General features: G+C 50.8%; 6 protein-coding genes across 6 annotated transcripts; 2 read left to right on the plus strand and 4 right to left on the minus strand.

The window, feature by feature from the left end:
* Positions 1-51: 51 nt before the first annotated feature.
* On the minus strand, positions 52-3,476 carry NGA_0121500 (histone acetyltransferase complex component; the record flags this gene model as incomplete). The annotated part of the gene is made up of 13 exons (XM_005855367.1): positions 3,153-3,476; positions 2,904-2,992; positions 2,685-2,766; positions 2,514-2,572; positions 2,282-2,401; positions 1,963-2,146; positions 1,775-1,851; positions 1,603-1,694; positions 1,356-1,428; positions 1,144-1,245; positions 742-819; positions 459-524; positions 52-150 (listed from the first exon to the last, which is right to left on the minus strand). Coding segments are annotated over exons 1-13 (1,422 nt in total), but the record flags the coding sequence as incomplete, so codon positions are not given.
* Positions 3,477-4,082: 606 nt separating this feature from the next.
* Positions 4,083-7,058, plus strand: NGA_0120800 (coatomer subunit epsilon). The gene is made up of 10 exons (XM_005855360.1): positions 4,083-4,163; positions 4,840-4,915; positions 5,126-5,202; positions 5,358-5,485; positions 5,586-5,634; positions 5,765-5,851; positions 6,018-6,099; positions 6,335-6,381; positions 6,611-6,705; positions 6,830-7,058. Exons 1-10 carry the CDS (start codon positions 4,104-4,106, stop codon positions 6,939-6,941), a joined length of 813 nt encoding a protein of 270 aa, XP_005855422.1. The 5' UTR covers positions 4,083-4,103; the 3' UTR covers positions 6,942-7,058.
* Positions 7,059-8,043: 985 nt separating this feature from the next.
* On the plus strand, positions 8,044-10,718 carry RPC34 (DNA-directed RNA polymerase III subunit RPC6; the record flags this gene model as incomplete). Its single annotated transcript, XM_005855363.1, has 8 exons — positions 8,044-8,200; positions 8,315-8,398; positions 8,589-8,677; positions 8,884-8,980; positions 9,136-9,269; positions 9,467-9,623; positions 9,815-9,913; positions 10,680-10,718. Exons 1-8 carry the CDS (start codon positions 8,093-8,095, stop codon positions 10,716-10,718), a joined length of 807 nt encoding a protein of 268 aa, XP_005855425.1. The 5' UTR covers positions 8,044-8,092.
* Positions 10,622-15,734, minus strand: NGA_0121300 (two-pore calcium channel; the record flags this gene model as incomplete). Its single annotated transcript, XM_005855365.1, is given in 13 exon segments — positions 10,622-11,092; positions 11,223-11,338; positions 11,358-11,513; positions 11,549-12,080; positions 12,268-12,471; positions 12,759-12,878; positions 13,014-13,084; positions 13,195-13,306; positions 13,667-13,819; positions 13,918-14,073; positions 14,184-14,407; positions 14,558-15,307; positions 15,620-15,734. The coding sequence occupies 13 exon segments, from the start codon at positions 15,699-15,701 to the stop codon at positions 10,622-10,624; spliced, it is 3,147 nt and encodes a 1,048-aa protein (XP_005855427.1). The 5' UTR covers positions 15,702-15,734.
* A 4,316-nt stretch (positions 15,735-20,050) lies between these two features.
* On the minus strand, positions 20,051-20,754 carry NGA_0121700 (uncharacterized protein; the record flags this gene model as incomplete). The annotated part of the gene is made up of 4 exons (XM_005855369.1): positions 20,051-20,121; positions 20,233-20,340; positions 20,484-20,647; positions 20,744-20,754. 4 exons carry the CDS (start codon positions 20,752-20,754, stop codon positions 20,051-20,053), a joined length of 354 nt encoding a protein of 117 aa, XP_005855431.1.
* A 523-nt stretch (positions 20,755-21,277) lies between these two features.
* Positions 21,278-22,782, minus strand: NGA_0121600 (uncharacterized protein; the record flags this gene model as incomplete). Its single annotated transcript, XM_005855368.1, has 5 exons — positions 22,476-22,782; positions 22,266-22,372; positions 21,894-22,176; positions 21,653-21,796; positions 21,278-21,452 (listed from the first exon to the last, which is right to left on the minus strand). Exons 1-5 carry the CDS (start codon positions 22,682-22,684, stop codon positions 21,278-21,280), a joined length of 918 nt encoding a protein of 305 aa, XP_005855430.1. The 5' UTR covers positions 22,685-22,782.
* Positions 22,783-23,101: the final 319 nt, after the last annotated feature.

Consider the following 23,101-nt stretch of genomic DNA (forward strand, 5'->3'; position numbering starts at 1 on the left):
GTAACGAGGGGGAAATTCAAGTGGGTCGTGGAATGAATGTGACTCCCACCCGTCCATGTCGCTCTCCCCTCGATGCCGCTTCTTGTACCGGGACGACCGGTCTTTGGTCGAGGGTTTCGCGGACTCGTACAAGTAGGAGGCCTCCGCCCGCTAGTGGAGGGACGAATGGGTATGAGAGCGGGGGGACGTGGAGGGACGAATGGGCATGAGAGCAGCCAGTATTGGTTTCCGAAGCCAATCCAGCGTTCGGTTCCATCCGACCCGGCAAACACCTCCTTCTTAGGATTAGGGGAAGCAACGTGCGCTCGTGGCCTGCCCCAGTCCCTCCAAAACAAAAATTTCACCTGGAGAAATGCCTCTTCTTCCCTGCCACCGCATCAGCTTTCCAGTCACCCCTTCCATCCCTCCTTCCTCCCATCACAATTCATGCACACATCCCTTCCCCTCGCCCTCTCTACCTGTTTCCGCATTTGCTGCTCCTGCTCGCGTCTCCGCTTCTCGTTTTCATACGCCAGGGCTTCGGCCTGGAAGAACGAGGAGGAAGGCGGAGAGGGGGGTCGCCCAATGAGTGCTTGCGAGAACTCAAAGACTTAAGACAATCCGCACGTGGCTTTTAAAAGGAGAATGTGAGGCAGGAATTAAGATCGAACGGAAAAGTAAAGACTACAGACTTGAGGGGGGGCAGGGAGGAGAAGGGGGGAAAGCAAAGCGATAGACTGGAGGAGAGAGGTAAAAACAGACCTGTGTGCGGATGCCAAGACGCCGGTACTGCTGGAGCTGTTCGATGCGCTTGCGCAGTCGCTTGGCCTCCAAAATACCCTAGAGAAAGATGATGGAGGAACGATGAAGGGGGGAGGGACGGGGGTGGAAGAGTAGATGTCAGAAGGATGATCGCGCGGTATCATTAGTAAAGGAGAGGTGGAGACGGCGCCCAAGGGCGCAGGAAGGGTGGCGAGCGGGGAGGAAAAATACGAGAAACACGGACATCGGGGAAGAGGGAAGAGGGAGAACAGAGACCGGAAGATGGGCACAGAAACTGGTGCCTGGGGAGGTAGAAAGGCAGTCTGAAGCGGCGCGAATGGCCATCACCGAAGCCAAGAGAGGGCACAAAGGCGTCGGGAGAGAGTCAAGACCGCGACCTACCAGGACAAACTGCTCGTGCTCTTGCGGGGTCTGATAGCGGGCGAATACCCGGAGTTTGGCAATGAGCTCCCGCTCATCCTTGGGCTTTCGCTTCTCCTTGTTCTGAGGGCGGGTAGGGAGGGAGGGAGGACGGAGACCGTCAGGAGTGCAATTTTATTGTCAACGGCGGCCATAAAAATAAAACGGAGAGGAGGATAAAAAGGGGCACAGACCTGGAGAGCCTTGTAGTCGATGAGATTGTACTCCTTCACGAACGCCTTGCGTTTCTCTCGCTCATCCAGTTTCCTGGAGAAAAGAAAGGGAGAGGGAGGGGACGAAAAGGAGGAAAATAGGGACTTTTGAATGGACAGAAACAGGTAGAGCGGAGAAACACAAAAAACGACCATCCACGGATGCCGTGAAGCCAGTAGGAGGGAGAGAGAATGGACACAGCGCGGGGTGGCAGGGCGGAGGACGTACCGGTTGAAGACGTCCACGACCATGAGCTTGAGCTGTTTCTCCGCCGGGTCCTCATCCGGCAAGATCTCCATCTCTGCCAAAATGAGCTCGGCCTGTACCCGAGAACAGGGAGAAAGGGAGGGTGGGTGGAGTCGGAAGGGTGCGAAGCAGGGAGGGAGGAGAGGGAGAGTACCTCGTTATCGTGCTCCACGTCGAAGTCCCCCCGGAGGGGCATGTAGCCGGGGATCGCGTCATTGGCTTGCGACGGACCTAGGGGCGGAAAGGGGGCAGAGGTAAAGGGAGAAAGAGTTGAGGTCCAGAGATAGGCCGAGAAGAAAGGTATGGTGGTAAGTAGTGCGCGAACTTCCCTCCCACACTCACCACCTTCCTTTCCCTCCCCCTCCTTCTCCTTTCCCGTCTTTCCCTCCCCCTCCTTCCCTCCCTCCCTTTCCCGCCCCGCCCTCGGTCGCTCGTAGGGCGTGCCGTCAGGAGGAGGGGGGGGCGCCCCGATCAAATGGACCGCCTCCGGGTATCTTGCCAGGTCCAAGGGCCGCATCCGATACTCCTAAGATTAGGACGGGCGTGGACGAAGGGAAGGCGTGCGGTCAACACGAGGTTCCCACGTCGACATGTTTGTGATCGATGTTTTTCAAACCCTGAACCCCTTTCAACCCTTTCCTTCGGCCCCCTCTCTCCCTACCTCCTCCGAGACCAGGGCCGTCGTCTCTCCCCCACCAAGAGTCTGCTTCGGCAGTATGCTACCGTAGGAGTGCAAGTACAGGTCATAATAATGCTCCATGCAAGCCTTCTCCGTTTTTTCCTGCAGTAAGAGGTGGAGACGAGGGAGCGGTGGGTCCGGGTGTAAGGAGGCAAGGAGGGAGGGGAGGAAGGAGGGAGGGAGGAAGGGAGGGAGGCAGGGAGGGAGGACCGACCTTGCAGTTGAGCAGCTCCGCTACCTTTCCCCAGTTTCCCATCCCATGCGCCTCAAGTGCTTGTGTCCATGGATAAGGAAAAAGATTAGAATGGCGTCCCCGATGGAAGTGTCCTGTGCCGTTCCGTCGCTCTACCGCGCCCCGAAAACCCCCTTCAATTTTTTCCCCTACCTGAAAGCAGCAGAAGCTCTTCCGTTGCAGTCCAGTCGGGCGAGAAGATGGGGTAGTGGGTGTTGTCGACGACGCGGTAGGGCTACGGGGGCCGAAGCGAGCGCGTGAGTATGGGCCGTGTCATGTCGGACTCCTTTCTAGATCTACACTTCCCCTGCCTCCTTTCCCCCTCCCGCTCTACACCCTCTCTCTGGCGCCAGGGCGTCCTCCTATACCCACATGGTCGTTCTTGTGCTTTCCCAACTCCACGCCGGCTCCGAAACAATCCACGCATAGGTCCCAATCAGGACACGTCGACACCTCCGCGCCTATGGAGAGCGATATAGGTATTTGAGAAAAAAGGAGGACAAGGCACGAATGGTAACAATGAATTGTAGGAGTTTTCTGCAGAATGTGGTGCTACCATTCTTGCTTTTCCTCTATGTCGTTCTTTTCTGTCACGTCTCGTCTCCCATCCAGGCGACGTACACTTGATCCGTATCGTGTTGCTGATATCGCGCATGCAATAATTACAATGGAAGAGCCCAGGTTTCCCGCCCACTAAGAGCATGTCCGAATGCAATTGTAAAGCGCCACCTGGAGTATGTTGAGATGTTGTTGGAGGAACGGCCGCTGCCGGACCGGCTGCTGTTTCCGCATCCCCCTTCATTTTCGATAGGGGAGTCACGGCAGTAGAATTCTCAGCCGCATCCTGTACGCTTGCATGGACGGACGTCGACACCTCCATGCTATCGTGTGCCATGGTAGCGACAGTGTCCGGAAGAGCCATGGATTTGAGCCCGTCTGTGTGTTAGAAAAGAAGTGCATGTGGAACGCCCTATCAAACCTTCTTCACTTCCATCTCTTGCAACACTCCATCCGATCATCCTCGTCGAGACATCGTACGGTTAGACGTTGATAGTCCCAACATTATGTCCTACATCCCAACAATATTCACACTTGAATTCCAATCCATTAAACGGTTTCGTGCGTTGTTTTGTGTTCAGGTAAGACCTTGACTGCCTGCCTCCGCTTCGCTCTGTCGCAGGGAAGTCGGGGCTGAGGTCTTTTCCATCATAGATGAGATCTTTTCCATCATAGATGAGGTCTTTTCCATCATAGATGAGGTCTTTTCCATCATAGATGAGCTCTTTCGGGACGGCACCCGCGACTATTGAGGCTTCCAGGCATAAGCCTGTGCTCGGGGTTTCAAAATGTATCGCGAGCCCGTTGGATGCTTTGCATGAGAGGAAGAAAGGTGGCACTTTTCATCATGCATGGAATCGTGAATCATAGGTGGCACACTGGTTCGTAGGTCTATCCCTGGCCATCCCATCGCCTGAGAATGTTTGAGCGATGATGGGTGCCCTGTTCCGTACTTCCCTACATCCCTCGCAAGGTATTTGCTCATAGAACACAATAACACAGAGGCAAGCTAATATGGCGGAGCCTGATGATCTCTATACCTTGCGCCAGGAGTTTTACGTGGGTAATTTTCAGGTAAGGACCACGGGGAGTGAAGAAGACATAAGAAACAGCGGAGAGACTACTACAACAGGGAGTAGACCTTGCCAACTTGGCTTGCTATCTTAATGGTCCTAAATAGCACTTGTAGCATGACTGGAATAGGGAGAGTATTTTTGTCGACTCCAAATTCCGACTCGTTCAGTTATCGGACGTCGTCAGAACCTGCGAATGTAACACCGGCCTCCCCGTCTGAAAAGCGGTGTGAATGGCCCGGTTCCTCATCTGTATCGCGTGCACTTCGCTCCTATCGTCGTAGCTTTGTATTTTCTTTGATCGAAAACATCACCACTCCCTCCTCATGACGACTCTTCATGCCATATCTTCCTTTCCAGGCCGCTATTAACGAGGGTACCTCCTTAGGGAGAGTGAGCCCCGACCTTGAAACAGAGAGGGCAGAGTTCGTCTACCGGTAACGAGGGGGAAATTCAAGTGGGTCGTGGAATGAATGTGAGGTGTGTGTCGCATGTGTGCGAACGCTGCTGCGATAATTAGAACGGAAGCGAGCGACTGACGATTTAAAAACGAGTCTGTGAGATGTCAAGGATAGTTCCAGGACCAGCGTGATGACCCTTTAAAGGCGAAAAGATTTTGCCGTCCTTAAGAGGAATATTTCTCATCCACCACATGGTTGCATTCATCGTGAATGGAGGACAGTGCGCGTTTGGGCCTAAAGGAGTACGACGTGATTTTTGGCGAAGTGAAGGAGGGCGGGGACACGCCCATCGGTAAGGCTCGACGGGGATGGAGGGGAGCTCAGGGACTGAATTGGGGACCTTGGTGAACATATATGGAGAGGGAAGACTTCAGGATGCAAGGGGAGCGTACGGTTGCCACCCCAAAAACGGACAATTCCTTGCCTTACCTCGTCCGCTCCCGGCACTCTCACCTTCCCCAATTGATCCCGCCCGGGCTTTTTTCGCGCCATTTTCAATCAGCCCTGCAAGCCGTCCGCTGGTTCGCTGAATACGAGGCCCACCCCGAGCAGCGTGAGGCCGTCGTCGGAAAATTTCAGGTGCGACGACCGAGTAGAGCAAGGGGGCAGGCCCCCCCTTCCCGCCGTAAACCGTCGCCTCCCCTCCGTTGCACGATCGCCGCGATGCGCGTGGCCCTTCTATGTACTGACGGGCCCATTCCCTTGTATGCTCGCCCTCCCTCTTTCCACCTCAGACATCTCTTCAAGAGACTGCCACGGCCTCCTGCCCCTCCCTCCAAACCATGGCAGCGATTATCTTCCTTAAAGAGGGACTTGTCAAGGATGCCCTTAGGGCCGTGCATCGAGGCACCACCCTCGAACAGTAGGAAGGGGGGGAAGAAGGGAGGGAGGGCGGAAGGGAGGGAGGGAGGGACCTCGGATGTAGGACGTAACTGACAAGGAGTGGCTTCTCTCACGAGCAGGCGCGCCTTGATGACGGCCATCTACCTGCGTATGGACCGGCTCGACCACGTAAGCTCCCTCTTCCCTCTTCCTTCCTCTTCTCTATTCTCCTTTCCTCCCTCCCTCCTTTCCTCTTTGCCCTCTTTCATGCCTTCTGTTACGCGCCTACCCCCCCCTCCCCCCCTCGCACGCTCCCTAGGCTCAGAAGCAGCTGAAGCTCATGCAGGCCTCGGACGAAGACGCCACCCTCACTCAGATGACGGGCGCTTGGGTTGATCTCGCCCAGGTGAGAAGAATGAGGGAAGAGGCGCCATTCAACGCCCTAAATTTTATTGCCAGGCATTTTGCCTCGTGCCCTGCGTCCTTGCTGCCTCACCCCCTTCGACCTCCCTAGACGGCGCCTCACCCTCTATCCTTTCCTCCTCCCCTCCCTTCCTTCTCCCTCCTCGCAGGGCGGCACGGGCTACCGTGACGCGCAGCTACTCTTTCAAGAGCTGGTCGCCAAATACGGCAACAGCGCCCTGCTCTTGAACGGTGGGAGAAGGCGGGGTGGAATGTCGAGGAAGGGAGATGAGGAGGGGAGGGACGGGATGAGGGAGAAGGCGAGGGGGGCGGGGGGCTCTGGTCGTTGCGTACATGTGATCTTATGCTTTTCATTGCTTGACTTTCCCAGCCTTTGTTACATTCCATACAATATTGAGGCTCACTTCTCTCTCTCCCCTCCTTCCCTCCCTCACCACAGGGCTGGGGGTCTCTCTCCTTCATCAAGGTTTGTACGAGGAAGCCGACAAATACCTCGCACAATGTCTCCGAGAGGTAAGAAGAAAGAATATTTTAAGGAATTAGATATGTCTGCAGGGTGTATGATCAACAGATGAAGAGAGAGGGGACAGATGAAGCAGGAAGCGACGGTGCTTTTGAGTTGGTTTTATAAAAAACCGATAGCGCGGTGCGAACAAGTCGAGGACAAAACTCGTGAATTTCGATCTCGATGTTTTTCCTTGCCCTTCATGTCTACAACCCTTTTCCCTCCTCCCCTCCCCAGGACCCCGACAAGAGCAACGCCGACACCCTCATAAACCTTATCGCCACGGCCCAGCACTTACACAAACCCCCTGAGACGGTGGCCAAGCTCTTGAGGTAGGAAGGAGGCATGCGGAGAAAGCTAGGTCTATACACAGAACCGAGACTCAGTCTATCGGCGTGCATGATTTCTCGCTTTTCCCATCATCTTCCTACAATTTCCCGCTCTCCCTACGGACAGCCAATTGCAAAAGGTGGCACCCGACCACCCTTACGTCCAAAATCTTGGCACTTTAGAAGGCGCTTTTGACCGTCTCCAGGCTCAGTTCGCCTCCCATATCGTGAACGCATAGGGAAGGACTTCAAATGTGGCGGGAGGGATGGAGGGCAGAGCAGGCAGGAGTCCTCACATGAGGTAAATGATGCCAAGAGAAGAAAGAAATTCTCAATAGAAATAATGCGTATTGAGACCTATCTTCCTGTTCCGTTTGCTGATGACACGTAATTGCTTTATCATGCTCTGTCTCAGTACCCCTCTGATCATCTTGTCGGGGCTTGTGGAAGGGAGGGTAGGCGCTGACGCGTTGGAGGCGGCCAATTGGGAAGACGAAGTTTATCGGCTTTTGGAATTTCAAGCGGTGAGTGCAGGAACGAAGGGGGTTGGGTAGTGATGCATGAGTCTGGGCGGATGGAAGATAGATTAGCGAGCTCCCGTCCGACGTGCTCAGGCGGAGACGATATTTGGATTGAATTTGCTGTTGTAACAGAAGATGGATGCACACGGTTCTCCTGATATATGGTTTTGACCTCATCTGTTGTCATAGTTCCAACATGTTCCACATCCACTCTTGGTCTTTCTTGGCTTTCGCTGTTTTCCTTCTTGGATCTCCTCTTCTTATCTATGACCTCGCGACGTTTCCTGTCAAGGGCGTCGCGAGCCCGTGCTAGCGCCGCCAAGATATTTTCGGCCCACGCATCCATGCCGTCGGGATCCATAACACGGCTGTGAAATTCAAGAAATTCAAGTATTTTACAAAAAGTAAGTGTTGTTCCTTCGGTGGCGGGGCAAAGCAGCTTTAAAAAGAGACTACCTGGACTAGTGTTCGTGACTGTGTGGCAGTCGCACGCAACACAAGTACGGAAAGAGGCAAATATTCATCTAGATATGCAAGCAGTATCTTCCCGTATTTCCTTTCAATTTTATAAAAAGCCTTTTTCTCATCGAAAAGTCAAGTACGCTTCATGTGCACCCCAAACCGAGCAAAAAAGGCAGAGAAAAACACCCTCCCTACGCGCGAATAACGGCTCATCCGGGGCGACAGCTGACGTTTGGCGCCGCGGGCGACCTCCTCCCTCCTCTAGATGGTCTCCACTAGGGGAAGACAGATATTATCCACCAAACAAGCGTATTGATTGTGAAAGAATACAATCAAACATAACGATCAAATCACGTTTATAGGTCTGGAGCAAGAAGAAAGCGAAAGCCTTGCATGGGAGCGGGAGAATGGAGACTTCGCGTAAAGAGACCACAGGAGCAGGTGGAGGACAACATAAGGACGAATCGGGAAATCTCAGAGAGGAATTTTTGTCCTTATGCCTCAGCCATGCAGAGGTAGGGAGATGCAGGCGAAGAACGCGGGGCCCAGTAAAGATTGCTGTAAAGCAATCATTGCTTTGGTAGCATTCTCCCTTTCCCATTTTGCCTCGTCCATTTTCTACTTCCCAGGGCTTACGCAACGAGCAACTACGGGAGCATTTTACGGAGCGATACCTGCATTTAGTCCCTATCATTAACAGCTGTCTTGCCGAGGTATGAAATCAATTGATTGGCATTGGAGATGGGGAAATAATTGCGGATAAAAGGGAATACTTGGAAATCCTTCCTGTGCGGCGAGAGGAAAATGATTTCGATGAATGTTAAAGCGAAGGCAATGCCAGACTCTATGATTCCTACATCGTTACTTACATTATAACTCACGTCTTGCTATCCTGCTACTTAGAATCTCATCCGATGCATGAAAACCGAAAGCAACGAACTAGTCTATCAAGCGGTGGATCCGAATCTGGCAGAAAAAATGAGAAATTTGGGGTACGTTAATATACATAATATAATAATATGTATATATATATTTACAAGGGGTAGAGATTGCTCGAGCATGAGGGAAGCGAAGGAGAGGGGAATGGATGATGAAGACGGAGGAAATGGGAGGTGTGGGGTGCAGGGGATTGTGAGTAGTTGTCCTTGGTTGGCGGCTCCCTGTATAACTATCTATACTTCATATTCACGGCATCTAGGGCGGAGCAACTGTTGGTTTACCAAGTGGTGGAAAAGGCGGGCAATAAAGGAATTTGGCACAAGGACATTCGGTCACAGACCTCTTTACAGCAGCCGGTGAGGCCGGGAGCTAGGATTACTGGAAACGGGAAAGGCAGATAGTAGAAGTTAGGGGCGACAGTAGATAATGTAGGAAAAACTATGTCGTCAACTCAAGCGATGATTTTATCTGCCATGCCTCGACTGGTTTTGTGTCGCTACCGGACTCACAGGCCTTGAAAAAGATATTGAAAAACCTGGAGTCCCGTCAGCTGGTAAAGAGCACCTCTTCGATCAGTAGCAAGACGCGCAAGCTGTACCTCCTCTACGACCTGGAGCCGGCCAAGGAAATCACCGGCGGACCCTGGTATGGCCAGAGGAATGGAAGCAGAGAGGAATAGAGAGGGGAAGAGAGGGGAGACGGGACGGGGAAGAAAAGAGGCGCTCTGGGAAGATGGGTATACTTCTGTACTTTACTTGCGCTTGAAAGCTGATTTCTTGTCTTTGTCATATGTGACGTCAACGAGCTCCGTATAACTTAAGCGCCTTCACGCCCTGAACCAGGTACACGGAACACGAGTTTGACCACGAGTTTATCGAAGAACTCTCTCGCGCCATTTACCACTTCATCAAGCAACAGCGCAAACCTCCGTCACTGGGAATTATCGCCGACTACGTCCGAAATTCCGGCGTTTCCAAGGTGAAGAGCGAGATCAAAAATGTAGAGAAACGAGAGTGTAGAATGGCAGGGAGGACGAGTGATTCTTTGAGTGCGAATATGCGGCTCATTGCTGGGTGCGAGTATGATGTCTTGCGTCTACCTGCATGCACCACTTGTGCTCATTGCTTCTTCTCATTGTGCACAATTTAACCTTTGTACGAAATTGCATCCCCATTTCACACCCCTTTAAGGTGGAGCTGGCTCCCGGTGAGGTCCAGCTTATCATCAACAGCCTTGCCTACGACATGAAGATCGAGCCTGTGCAAAACAGCCTTGTCGGCGCTCTGCCTGTACGCAATTATTAATTCCCTTCTTTTGTGTTTCCCTCCATTTCCAACTCCACCCTTTATGCCCTGATGGGCAGGCATTTTACTCTCGACAGCTACGTCATTAATGCACTTTCTTTTCTCTTTGACTTCCTCTTTACCGGCCTTCCTCCCACGACCATCGCGGTCAACCTTTTTTTCCATGTCTGCCCTCCATACCTTCCTTCAAGTCCTCCGACGGGACCCCTTGCTACAAAATTTCGCGCCAGGTCACGCCGCTCAATCACTTCACGGACTTCCCATGTGGTCGATGTCCTGTGCAGGCGCAATGCGAAGAAGGGGGTGAGATCTCTCCGGCAAACTGTCGGTACTTTAATGTGTGGCTGGATGTCAACAATGGAGCGGGGGGGGTTGGGGGGGCGATGATCGGAGGAGGAAATGCAGGGTCGTTGGATTTTTGAGGGCTTTGTAATCTTAGTCATTTGTCGAATGGCATTTAAAAGAAGGCGCAAAAAGTATAGGCGAATCACTCGTTTCCTTATCGCCCAGCGCGATACTTATGTGGTTACCCACTTCGTTTTCAAAATAGTATGCATCCCCAGTATGTACACTGTCACTACCCCACATGTAATGCACGTCTCGTCTTGCCATTATCCTTCTCTCGTAGTCAGTTTTTAATGTACGCAAATATATGAATGGGTTCCCCACCAAAATAAAAGCGATGGCCGTAGTTCACTGCTCGTGCAGTTGACAGAAGGCCAGTTTGTTATCACCCCCATACATGAAGTAGATTTTCATATACAAGGCCCGGCAGGACTCGGACGGGTGAGGCATGATATCTTGAATCATGACACAGTCTCTCTTCTCTCCCATATCGTCGGCGTCTTCCTCCTCATCCTCCACCATGATCTCCTCCTCCTCCCCCGCCGCCGCCCCCTCAGCTGCCCCTTTAATTTGTTTTGTTTCCGATTTTTCCTCCGCTTTCCCCGTAATCTCGTCACCGTTACCGCCTTCCGTTTTCCTCCTCCCTTCAGAAGATGGCGTGGACAAGTCGCTTGAGTTGCCTCCCTCTTTTTTCCCCTGTTTACTCATATCCTTGCCAAAAAGATCTGCACATGTTTTGAGCAGGGATGATTCAGCCTGAGGGTACGGCCGAATGATTCTCGCGAAGCCAGTGCTGCGATTGAAGCTTTCGAGGTGGGACTGGAAGACGCAGAGGACACGAGAGATTAGAGGGGAAATGAATTTCTCTATAGGGAGATATTGAAGTGCAAATAGGGAAGTAGTAGGAAGGAAGGAAAGGTAGCAAAGCACCACTCCCTGTCCGCCTTACCTTGTTGCGCTGCTCCTTGATGAAGCAATAGGCAAATTCCTGCCCTTTCTCCTTCAAGAGGGCCTCCAAAAGACACTGATACTCCACGTCCGCCACCGGCTGCTCATCGCGCAGGGCTAAATAGCAGCTGCTTACCCGCCTTCTCAGACGGAAGCGTGCCGGACGCGAGGTCGGGGACGGGTTCGAGGCCCCGGAGGGAGAAGAATTGCTCAGAGAGGGAGGGCGAGCGGGTTCCAAGGATGATTCCGCTCTTAGGTACAAATCGGAGAGCGTATGTTTCGTCCTCCCTCTCTCTTCTCGCGAGCGCGAACTTCTAAGGTTCGCACCTTGTAGTTCGTCCATGGATCCCTTTCGATTGTCAGCCGAGAGCCAGCTTCCCCAACCACCCCACGAAAATGTCCCTTCTTTCTTCTTCTTTTGGTTCTCCTTGCCCTCTACCTTGTCTTCTTTCCCTTCCTTTCTCTTTCTCCCCTTCTCCAGCTCCTCTCCGAGTTGGTTGCTTAAATGCGTGATGAAAAAGGAGGTGACGCAGGAGAGCGCAATGGTCACCACGAGGACTTGATAGGCCATGAAGAAGAGGTAGGCAGCGGGATGCGTGACCCGGACGAATTGGGCAGAAATTTGGTTCCAGTTATTGACAACTAGCAGCATGAAGAGGGTGAGCATTCCCTCACGGTACGTGTTGAAGTTGAGCAAATAGTACAGGGAACCGGGAAATGGCAGCGTGGCCCATATGGGTTGACTCGGGTAGATGCGTCCGCCGAACAGGTACATGCCCGCGTAGCAGGTTAAGTGCATGAGGAAAAAGATGACGGTGGCTTGGCTGAGGAGGGCAGGCACGAGCAGATCTCTGAAGACCTAAGTGAAGGGGAGGAAAAGATGGAGAACTATATGATCAAACAGAGAAGCTCTGTACCATGACCTACTGTGCATGAAATTCTCGCTTGCGATACTTAAGGTCAGTGTCGTGTTCACTCCCCTCCCTCCCGCTCCTCCTTTTCTTCCTCCTTTGCACTTTCTACCCTGTCCTGACGCGGTGACTTACCTGCACTAGAGCTGCGTACTCGGGGACGCGCGTGGACAGACGCACCACGTCTGCAAAAACGGATAAAAGAAGGAACATGGAAGCTGCCTTCTGAGTCATGTTGACCTCTTTTGACTCCCCAAGCACCCTGTCATTCGTCAGCATGCAGACGAGTGCGACAAGGAAGAACAAAAGCGCGAAGAGCTTGCATTTATGAACGCTGCTCTGGGAATCGAAAGGATTGGAAACGAGGTCAGCATGATACGGTGGCAGCCATGAATCCCTCCCTTACAGGACGGTCTCTCCTATGCGCTGGGTGTTTTTCAACTATTCCGTCATTTTTTGGGTCCTTCACACCCTTCATGATCCATCACATCGAAATTGTCCACGTCCATCTCTTGTCGATCAATATATTATCACTATTTGTCTTTCGTTTTAAAAAAGGATGCAGTCGTTTAGCATGAGCGTTTGGTACCTGCCTCACTTCCTCCCTCTCATCTTCTCTTTCGTACTTTGAGATATATCTTGAAACCTTTGATTTGCAGTAGCCCGTAAATGATGTCTAGTGCAAAAATGAAGCGAAATGCGGCGAGCGTCGCTACTAGCCAGATTTTGTAAAAAATGTGCCAATACTGTGCGAAGGAGAGAGAAAAAGAAGATAAATGACAAATAAGAGGGTGGAGAGGATAGGCAGCAGAATGAAAGTGCACACAAATAAAAATTGGATCGCAAATACCAACAGTGGGAGTACAAGCCCAAAAACGTACCCGAGCAACAGCGACAACCGCGACTAGGAGCTCAGCAAGGACCAGCACATCAAGAAAGCTGTGGAGACGACCTGCGAGCATTCGAGATCCGAGATTTCTCATTCAGTTCCATCGCTTGGCACATTATCACTCATTCCCTTTCCCCCTTTCCCCTATCGCACTCGCGCAATTTTCTCCTCACCAGGGTAGGCCACACTTGGCCGGATGACGTGAAGACAATCATCCGCGATGGCTGACATGAGGATAAGGAATCGGTCGTAGTCATAGTCTTGGTCGTCGTCATTGGAGTCCTCCTACAAAAAAGGAAAGACGAGAAGGAAAGAAGAGAATTAATTTAGTGACACATGCAAATAAAAGGTGAAGCGAAAGGAAGAGGAGGAAAATATGATATTAAGTCAGGGGAAGGCATGAGAGTGGCGCTTGAGAGAAAGAATCTGCGAGACAATGCATTACGTTAGCATTTGCTGCCGTCTCCTCCCCCCTGCCCTCTCACACACATCTGCTTTATACTCCTGCCTTTTAAAACCCTGTTGATCCGTTCCCTCCTGCTCCTCCTTTCTATCCCTCTCGCTCTCCATCAATCTTCTTCCCCCTTCCCCGTGTTCTTCTCAATGCCATTCCTCCTCCCTTTCCCCACCCCTCTTTCTTCTCACCCGATCCGCGTACTGCATGAAGGCTGAAATTTTCTCGCTGCTGTGGTGGGGAAACACCCTCTTCAGGACATGGGCCAGTAAATCCTTGTGAACCCTACCGGTAGGACCCTGGTTCTCCCCCACCAAGGCCCGGAAGGCGAGGTTGAGAGCAGACTGGGACGGGCGGAAGGAATGCCGAAAGAAGGAGAGCAGTCAGGTAAGAGGGAGCAGGCAGAAGAATCGGCGGGGCAGGGAGAGGAAGCAGGGCTTACCTCTCGGTAGCTGTTGCGTCGCACGGCGGTGTCTCGGAGCTTTGCCGAGTAAATGCGGAAGACAGAGGCAAGGATGATGTTGTGGAGCAGGAAAAAGGTCAATATCAAGAAAGCGACGAAGAGAATGGCGTTTAAGGCATCGATCCTGTAGTATGGCTGTAGAAGAAAGGCGCGGAGGCGCAAAATGCGATGAAAGGAGCGGTAAGGGACAGTACTGTTGATCCTTGTTTAATGCGTCATCCCCCCCAAGGTAATCAAGTCCTCACAAGGTAAATGTCTGGATCGTTGACAGTCAGCGAGAGCTCATAGAGGGAGATGAAGGCCCGATTCAAGGAGAGGAATGCGGTCTGTTCGCTGGCGCCGCCTCGGTCCACACTCGCGTACAAAATGACCGCGAAGCAGGCGAAGACAAGAACGGAGAGAAACTCGATGCCTATCCACTGGATGACGGAGGGTACGGTCCGCAGATAGTCTAACATGGCGTTTCGGGCTGGTAAGAGAGGGTTAAAGGTAAGGAAAGTCGTGAGAGGGTGGAGGGAGGACGGAGGGGGGGGACGCACAAGCGCGCGATGTGAAGATCGGGCCTCCGTGTGTCACTGTGAAACCCTATCCAACACTCCTGAGAGCCCGAACGAGTTACCTTTCTTGCTGTAGTATACAATTGGGTAGCATCTCACGATGCCGGTGACCATCAAGAGCCTAGCCTGCGGCCAAGCCATCCCCACCACGTCGAAGGCCAGTAAGACAACAAAAAGCTGCGTCCAACGGTACCCAAATGTCTTCTTCTTACCCATCGCCTGAAATTGTATCCAAATGTCGAGGACAAAAAAGAGGACCGATATCACGTTGAATGTTAACTCGTAACCATGGCTCGTGTCCCGTGATACTTGTTCTCGCTTGCGCGAATAAATCTGGAAGTTGGGGGCCTCCGTAAGCGAGATGGAGAGATACATGATGCACGCCACGATTATACACGTCCGGTATGCGAGCGTCTGTCGCAGGTAGTAGAAGCGCATAGATTTAGCGTCGTCTTGAAAGTGGGATTGCTGCTTCCGCCCGCCATCGAGAAGGTAAAGGATGGCACGGAAAAACTCCAGATTCCGTCTTGGCGAGAGCAAAGGACCCTGGGTGGGGTCGGGGAAGCACGACCACGTAGGCAGGAACCGGAGGCATGGAAAATATCTGTAGATCCAGCGAGGAAGGATGGCGGCAGAAGTTGTTTGGAGGACGGGAAAGTCCTTGATGGCCAGTGCATTGCCACTCTCGACGGTTGCATACACGTGATCGAGTTCAGAGTCGGAAGCGTGGACAGAGGACGGCAACGTGTTGAAAGCTTGAGAAGTAGGCGTGGAGACATTTTCACTCTCTTCAGGATGCGTCAAGGCGGCATCTGTGCGCATGGTGGTAAAGCCATCGTCAAATTCTCGCGTCCTGTCGACCTACTTTGAAGATGTTCTCGCACACCTCTCATGTGCGACTCCAAGAGATTCACAAAGATGTGATGCACCGATGATTGGGGGATTGATTGCGCTGCCAGCTCAAAATCATACTACAAGCACTGGCTCGCATTCAAAGCATTTTCCGCCAGCACATATCCTGCCGACATCCTCAGGTACTTCGGAAGAATGCTTGCTCGTCAGGGGGCTAAACAGACATTGGCGACCAGTACTTAAGTGTATGAGCTTTCTCTTCGAGAACGTACCGTGGAATGTAGGTATTGCGCCGTAATCACTCGTTCGACTCACATCGAGGCCTTTGCCCGGGTCTCCCTCATTTTCCATCATGCTATCCCCGCTGCTGCCCCCTGATGTATCCTGCAAGAGAAAGCGGTCGGTGTTAAAAAACACGGACTATAAGCAGCTGGAGGCAAGCAAAAAAAGCCACATTGCAATCAACAATAGTTCCATCGATAATTTTCAATGTCGAATGGCTATTTGCGCATCTAAAGGACTGTATTAAAAGACACCAAAGGCGCTTAACGGTCCTGGATCATTTTGACGCCATAGCTACAAAATATCACACAGCATGGGAAAAATCAATACATATGATGGAAACGTTTGTTCATGAGCAAGCGACCAAAATGTTTTATAACATAATGCAATATATACTCACGGTAGAAGTTGTTTGTAGGAAATTGGTTGCTTTGTCCCCGTCAGGCCAAAAAAGCCAAACCGGCCTGTTTGCTTTTTGATTCAAATATACCCTCCCGAGAGAAGAATCCAGTCAATTTTCACAGAATGAGTACCAACTGTTGCGTCACAAGGAGCCATACAATCGACTCCTGTAATATACTTTTTTGGATGTCCTCAAATGACCACGTAATGTACGAAAAAAGCGTATTGGGTGAGCGGAGAACTTTTTCAACTATTGCATATGCTGCTGGGCGATTTTTCTATGTCCAGCTTCTTGTCCTATAATTTTTGGTAATTTCACTTTTTGGTTATTGCAATAGATGTTACATGAATGTAATTGAATACAAATTCATTGTCGGCCAGTGGAATCAGGCAAGTCTATGACATAAGGGACATCGCAACGTCGCTTCGACAAAGAATAGCGAACAGATAGAGCCATATTCGCAAAAAATACACGAGAGGGAACTCGAAACTTTTCCGAAAGTAGTTGATGCTAGTGTTCACGAAAATGTGTCGAGAGCACTAAATACTACCATTGCTGTGTATAGCTGATGATTGTGCCCGTGGAGGAGGGCTGACATATCTAATTACGGCTTCGTCTTCAACCCATTTATGATTCACGGCTGAGATGAAATTTGAGAATACTTGCTCACTTTGAACTCGAATCGGATTATGGTTATCCGATAATATATTTTAAAACAGAAGAAAAAGCATGATTTTGTAGAAAGTAGATTTTCGTGTAATAGGATCAAGGAAGCGCTTTCACCGATTAACTAATCCCCCTCCGTAAACACGACGCAGCCTGGTGTGCAAGGGTGATCACATCAATCTAATGGCCACATCTTCATTTCAGCAATTGTAGATATGCAGGACGACGCCTGGACCGATGGAACGAAGCAGGGGTAGAAAAGACAGAAGATTAACTCTGAGGATGGTGAGGGACAAGAACGTCCTTATCATCAAACACGAAAGGGAAGCTATGTCTTGAGCATACGCGACTCTTGTTTGTCGCCTGTAGAGCAGCTCGCATTCCTCGAAAATCGGTACGGAGATACAGCGCTTTAGCACTTTAGGAGCAGTACATCAAGCGACAGGGGCTCGATAGACAGAAAGGATTGCTCCCTCATAGTCGGAACAGCACCGGATGCCATATTGCTGCTCTCTAGTGGCGTAAACGGCTACAACATGCTTGTCAGCAAAAAATGTAAGGAGATAGTGCAATTAGCACTATGTAACTGTGTGCAAAGCTGTTAATCGGACGGTGGCTGTGGGAGTTGTTGGAAGCACCGTACAGGTATTTGTTCCATACAACCGTTCAAATAAGCGTCATTGTGAGGGATTTGACCCATACGGTGCGTCGTACGGTTTGAAGACCCTGCGCAGTAACAGATAATCCCATATGAAAGCGGTCGTAGCAGCAGCTGTAGACAAAAACAAAGCCATGAAATGGTCAAATGGAATCCGTGTACATTTTTAGTTCATCGTGTCTTGCGTTTATCCCTTGTACTTCAACCGTAGCCGCTTAAAAATTGCAGTGGCACCCTGTCTCTAGGGATGCAATGCGTGATTTACTTAACTGGGTAAATTACGGGCAGCTTTAAACAGACCTCAAAAGCAAACAGCTTCACTGTCTACATGTCGCGTCATATATCCTCTCTAGCGTCCCAAAAACAAGAATTTACTCTATCATGACTTTGTCAGTCTACGCTGACTGACAGACTGCGGGATCAATTCCACGACTATCCCCCCCAAAAATCCGAAAAGAGAATGAATAGAAGCACATACGGCACCCCATTTTTACCCATGGAATAGGACTGTCCTGACCATCAATATCCTTGAGGCCCTTACATTCTATAACATGAAGAGATTATGTAAAAGGGACGTTGTCAGCCAATCGGCATGCGAGAGCGATTGGCGGCATTTTCATGCAAGAACTTCAACGCGCAGCCTCCAGAAGACACGCCCACACGAATCGACTGCAAATTCCTGTCTCCTCGTTTTTTCCTCCAGAAAATCTTACCACCTGAACCTTCCACGTACTATTTTAATAACGTTTTCAAAGGTAAAATTAACAAGAGATCACATGGACCAAGCACAAATGCTTCTACCACCCTATCAGGCCTCAGCACCATGTTTCACCGTCTTCGAAGGAAAAATGATGACTTCAACACCAAAAAGAGCCTTTCGACCAGTTACCTGACCAGCCATCATTATTGTCCAATTTGCCTGGAGTGGTTGCCCCCTAAACATCCCCTGCGCTTTCTGTCTCTTCTTCTTAAAAGAGAGGGTTTGAATTTCGCTGCTGCGACAGCATGCTGTCCCTCGGGGCACGAATACTGCATCCCTTGCTTGACAATCTACGTCAACGTGTCCATAAATGAAGGTAGAACAAGTCACGAGACGTTGCGGTGTCCTCTTACGCATTGCAGCACGCCTTTCCAAGATACATTGCTCCACTCTTTGGCTACTGCTGAGGCCTGGGAAAAGCATAAATACTTTGTAAATGAAGCGAAGGTTTGCCAGAACCCTTTATTACGATGGTGTCCTCAATCAAACTGTAATGGCGTAGCGAGGCTTACGCATGCACCACAGCAAGATCATGAAGGGATATATGTATCGGCCACTTGTCCTGTATGCTCTGAAGGATTTTGTGGAAACTGCGGTGGGGACCCGCATAGGTCGAAAAAATGTGATCAATCGGGCAATCAGGCGTACGCCATGTGGAAAAAGCGGAAAGGGGATGCTGTCAAGCCATGTCCGGGATGCGGCCACCACATTGAAAAAGGAATAGGCTGCAATGCTATGACTTGCACGCGATGTCGGACTAAATGGTGTTGGAGTTGCGGTTTAAAGGCGAATGCCTGCACGTGTGTCGGCATGCGCTTTGCCATGTGGCATGAGGAGAACCAGCAGTTTCCTCCCCTGCATATTCTCTTCAATGGGATGATTATAATGGTTGCGACGGCGTGGGTATTAGTCATCTTGTCTGTGTGCTTGCTTACTTCGTTTTTTTACGGAACCGACAAGATGGTCAGACGCATCCTATTTTATCGCCGACTCTTGTACGAAACATGCAGCTTTGTCTGGAATGATGTGACCGAGCTGGTGACCCGCCCTCTGCAAAAATAGGGTCCTGAATTCTCAGCTGCTTGAAGAACCAAAATAGAGGGAAGGAAGGAGTGTCCCTTCACTGCCTCAGTGGCGGTGAACATTCTCTTGTGGGTACTCGGATTGTGATGCCACAAATAAGGCGCAGCGGACAGAGGCACAGGCTGCTATTATCCAAAGATCTCAAATGCGATGTTTTGTTTTCACTGGTCTGCCTAGAGGCTTCCAGATTGCGAATTTCTACTATGCACTCGACCCCGTTATGACACTGCATGTCTTCCACTTCGTTATTCGCAGTCACTTCTGCAATGTGATGTCCTGATTTCTGAGTTTGTACTTACTTCAGACAATTTGAGAGCTTTGTAACGTCGAAAGCAAATTTACGAGTACAACGAAAGAGCATCCGCGTGCAATTATGTGAGGTAAGTCGTGAAAGCAACGTAGAAGGTATCTGATGTAGAAGGTATCTAAATTTTCTTTCGCTGAAAATATCTTTCGCAATAAAAACTTCTTTATTGTTCACAAACACGCTGACCTTGCACTAGTAAGCGCTGCAGATTGCAGTTCGCTTTTCTTCCTGACCAGCTCCAAAGTTGCACTGTTCCCTGTGCTCCGCAACAAAGTTGACTCCTTTTGTTCTCCTAGAACTCTACAGAGACACCTTCTCCGACACACCCAGTCTTCTAAACCTCTGACAGTTTTCAGTATTGTTAAGTCCCACCCTAAGCTTCTGGATCCATTTCTGCATCCATTATCCGCTTGTACGGTTGCTAACTTCTTGTGGCCGAACTCGTCCGAGTGGTGCTACCTGAAAAAGAGACGATCCAACATCGATCCAGATTCTGTCTCGTTCCTCCCTTTTTGATACGAGTACGGGCTCCAAGCTCTGGAATTCACACCTCTTCCTCCTTCTCTTCCTCCCGAAGATCCTCCGGAGCCCACCCCAACCCGCAGCACTCCTTTGCTATCCACGCCGCCACCTGCGTCAAAGGAGACGGAGAGTTAATATCAAACACCAACGCGACAAAATAATGACGACAGGGACAAAATGGGAGAAGAACGCCGAACAACATACCTCCTCCTCCTTGCAGGTCCCCTATGTACGCGCCCAGAGTCTCGTCACTCATCCAGTCCTGTGCCACGGTCATGCGAGCTTGTTGTTCCCGACGCCCGGCAGCAAGGGCTGAACAGGTAGCGAATCGAAAAATAATGAGTAGGTCAGCTCGCAGAAGAGCGCAGAAATTTTATGCAGTAATTTTCGACATGTGGTTGTAAAAGTAACATCGCCAAAAGACTCCTCCGAAATGAACAGTGAGATGTGCCCACCTGCCAAGGCAGCTTGGTCCTGCTCACAATCCCAGGGCAACTTCTCGGAGGCGACCTTGACGGCTCGGAGATTAGTTGGCACATCCTCCTTTATGCGCCATTCGAGGGCACCCACTGGAACGGGGCCTTTCGGTTTCACGTTCACCATGTAGAAGAGCTTCGTGCTGCGAGCAAAAGGGATAAAAAAAGAGCGATGTGTGACATGAGTCTCCACAATGTATCTAACATTCCTAAAGACCGCAAAACCCGCTTGCGCTCACAAGCACACCATCGTAAATGTGCGCCTTAAATTGTTGTTGTGCTCTTCACCTGTAAGTCCATTCCTCGTTTTCGCAAGCGGTGCGCATCCTTGAGTAGCATTGTAGGCGCCATTCCCCTGTAGGGAGGTCAGATTCGGACCGATGGGAAGGAAGGCAATTTGTAAATAAGGAGTGCCTACCACTTATAAAGACTGATTCTTGGATAAATTCTTGGATAAAAAATCTTGATGTGCCCATTCCCCCTCAAATTCAGAGCATGGAAAATTTGTCCTTACCCGAGAAATCACTGAACATGGCCGAGTCTACCAAGCGGAATTTTATACGACGCTGACCTAGCTTTTCGTCCTCAGCTTCAAATACTTCTTCCATATCCATCGTCAAAGAGGCCTTTCATTTCAATAGAGCGGATACATAGAGCGAGCGTTAAAAAGGGAGAGTTCACAGAAGACGTGGCAAACAAACAAGACGAGCTGAAAGAGGCAGAGGAGAGCCCCGAAACTTTCCATTCACACTGTCAGAACTACTCTGCTATTACTACTCTGTGTGACACCGCCGGATCTTGGCGTAGCGCACCTTGAAGTTGAAACCCACAATGGTCTGAGCCCCCTCTTGGAAAAGGCGAACCTCCTTGTTCTTTCCTCGCGCCTCCCACCCTGGCGGAGTGGCGACAAGCCGCGACTGGGTCAGGTTAGGGACGTACTCCGAGAGGCTAGAAGAGGGGAAGACGGGAATGACGATTGGCATGACATGTCAGGCATCCACCAACACAGATAAGCGTACAGGTGCCCACACGTCATCGAAGCTTTATGGGCACAACCAATACACTTTAAAATCCATGGCCCCCATTCCAACTGGTCAAAGAGTAGAGGATGCTCCTTCTACTGCTGTGTCCCCCCTCGTTCAACTTACTTGTTGTAATCCGTAAGAATTTTCCATACGTCGGACAGGGGCCTGTTGACCACGATTGAGGAGGAGATGCGCCGCACATTGGCCGACGGGGACTCAATATTAACCAGCACTTCTTCTTCGTCTTCGTTCTTCCCGCCCCGCCATCTGAACGCAGATACGGTGGGAAAAGGAAAGCAAAGAGGAAGAAACGACACGCGTCAGCTATTTCGCGACTAAGTCCTGTATTTCCATTGACACTCACCTGAACATGCTGCTGATCATCTCCAAACTGCCTGTGCGCTGTGAGGCTGCAGATTGCCTAGCAAAGACGGAATTGGAGAAAGCAGAAGGCGAGGAGGAAGAAGAGAGCACCCTGCGGCGCCGTCGAGGAGCGGCAGGTGGGAGAGAGGAAGGGAGGAATGCCGCCAAGGCGGAAGAAGGCAAGGAAGGGTAGAAGAATGAAGATGATTCCGATGTATATGTGGCTGATGCGAGGGAGCAACAGCAAACAAATGTCGCGGCAGCTGCAAAAAATACTGAAGGTGCTGTGGGAGATAGAGGTGGCGGTAGAGTAACGGAGGAAGTTGAAGTTGGAAATACATCCAGGTGTCGCCAGGAAAAGGTGGCCCCTTACCTGCTCTAGCGCTGCTATTCATTGACGACTTACTCCTCTTGTGACAAAGCGTGTCAGACTTACAGACGCATCCCAGTGGTTGGGCAGCCTTCTTCAAAAGTGCCTCTCTGTTCGAGCAGATCGCATGTATACGGAGATGAGCCTCGCTTCAAGTACTGGGAGGCAAACCTGAGGCAAGCTATCATATTCCGCTTTTGTGACAAATCGTACCTGTAATGCCGCTGCCGTGATAGGCAGGAGTGTGCGCACCCAGTGCAGGCCCGCCGAGGGACCGAGGATGGGATCGGCGAGGATATAGAGCCTTCCCCCTGTAGTTTTAATACAAGCTCCCGGGACGAAGGCGGGTAAGCCTCGGAGTCCCGTTTGCCTTGGTTGCGGTACATTCTGTGCGCTTGGTGAAGCTCCAGTGCTGGCGCCATGCGTGGTTGAGCCCGGCTTGAGACGAGAAGACAGCAAGGCTTCTCCGCACGCTAATACACTCTACAGAGTTCTGCCTATAGACAACAATGTACTATTGGAGGGTCACGAAAAAAAGGTTAATTGTCAGGGATAGATTACGAAACATAGAGCCGTAAGCTCAGTAGCATAGACAAGGAGAGATCGTGTGACGTGTTGAGCACTGCGGTTGAAGGCTCTTGGCCTTGGAGGGGGGCTGGATATACGTGCACGTCGAAGCCATGAACGGTCACGCTTTACCGCCACAAAGCACCCATTAGTCCACCACACGGCATATCATGTCCCAAAACGCACAAGAACGGTGCTCGCGGCCTCCAAGAGCCGGTACAATTTGTGCAACTTGGGTGTGATTCAGTTAGGGGAGGCTCGTCCTAGCCCTT

Source organism: Nannochloropsis gaditana (assembly GCF_000240725.1).
Source record: "Nannochloropsis gaditana CCMP526 unplaced genomic scaffold scaffold216, whole genome shotgun sequence".
Lineage (NCBI taxonomy): Eukaryota > Eustigmatophyceae > Eustigmatales > Monodopsidaceae > Microchloropsis > Microchloropsis gaditana.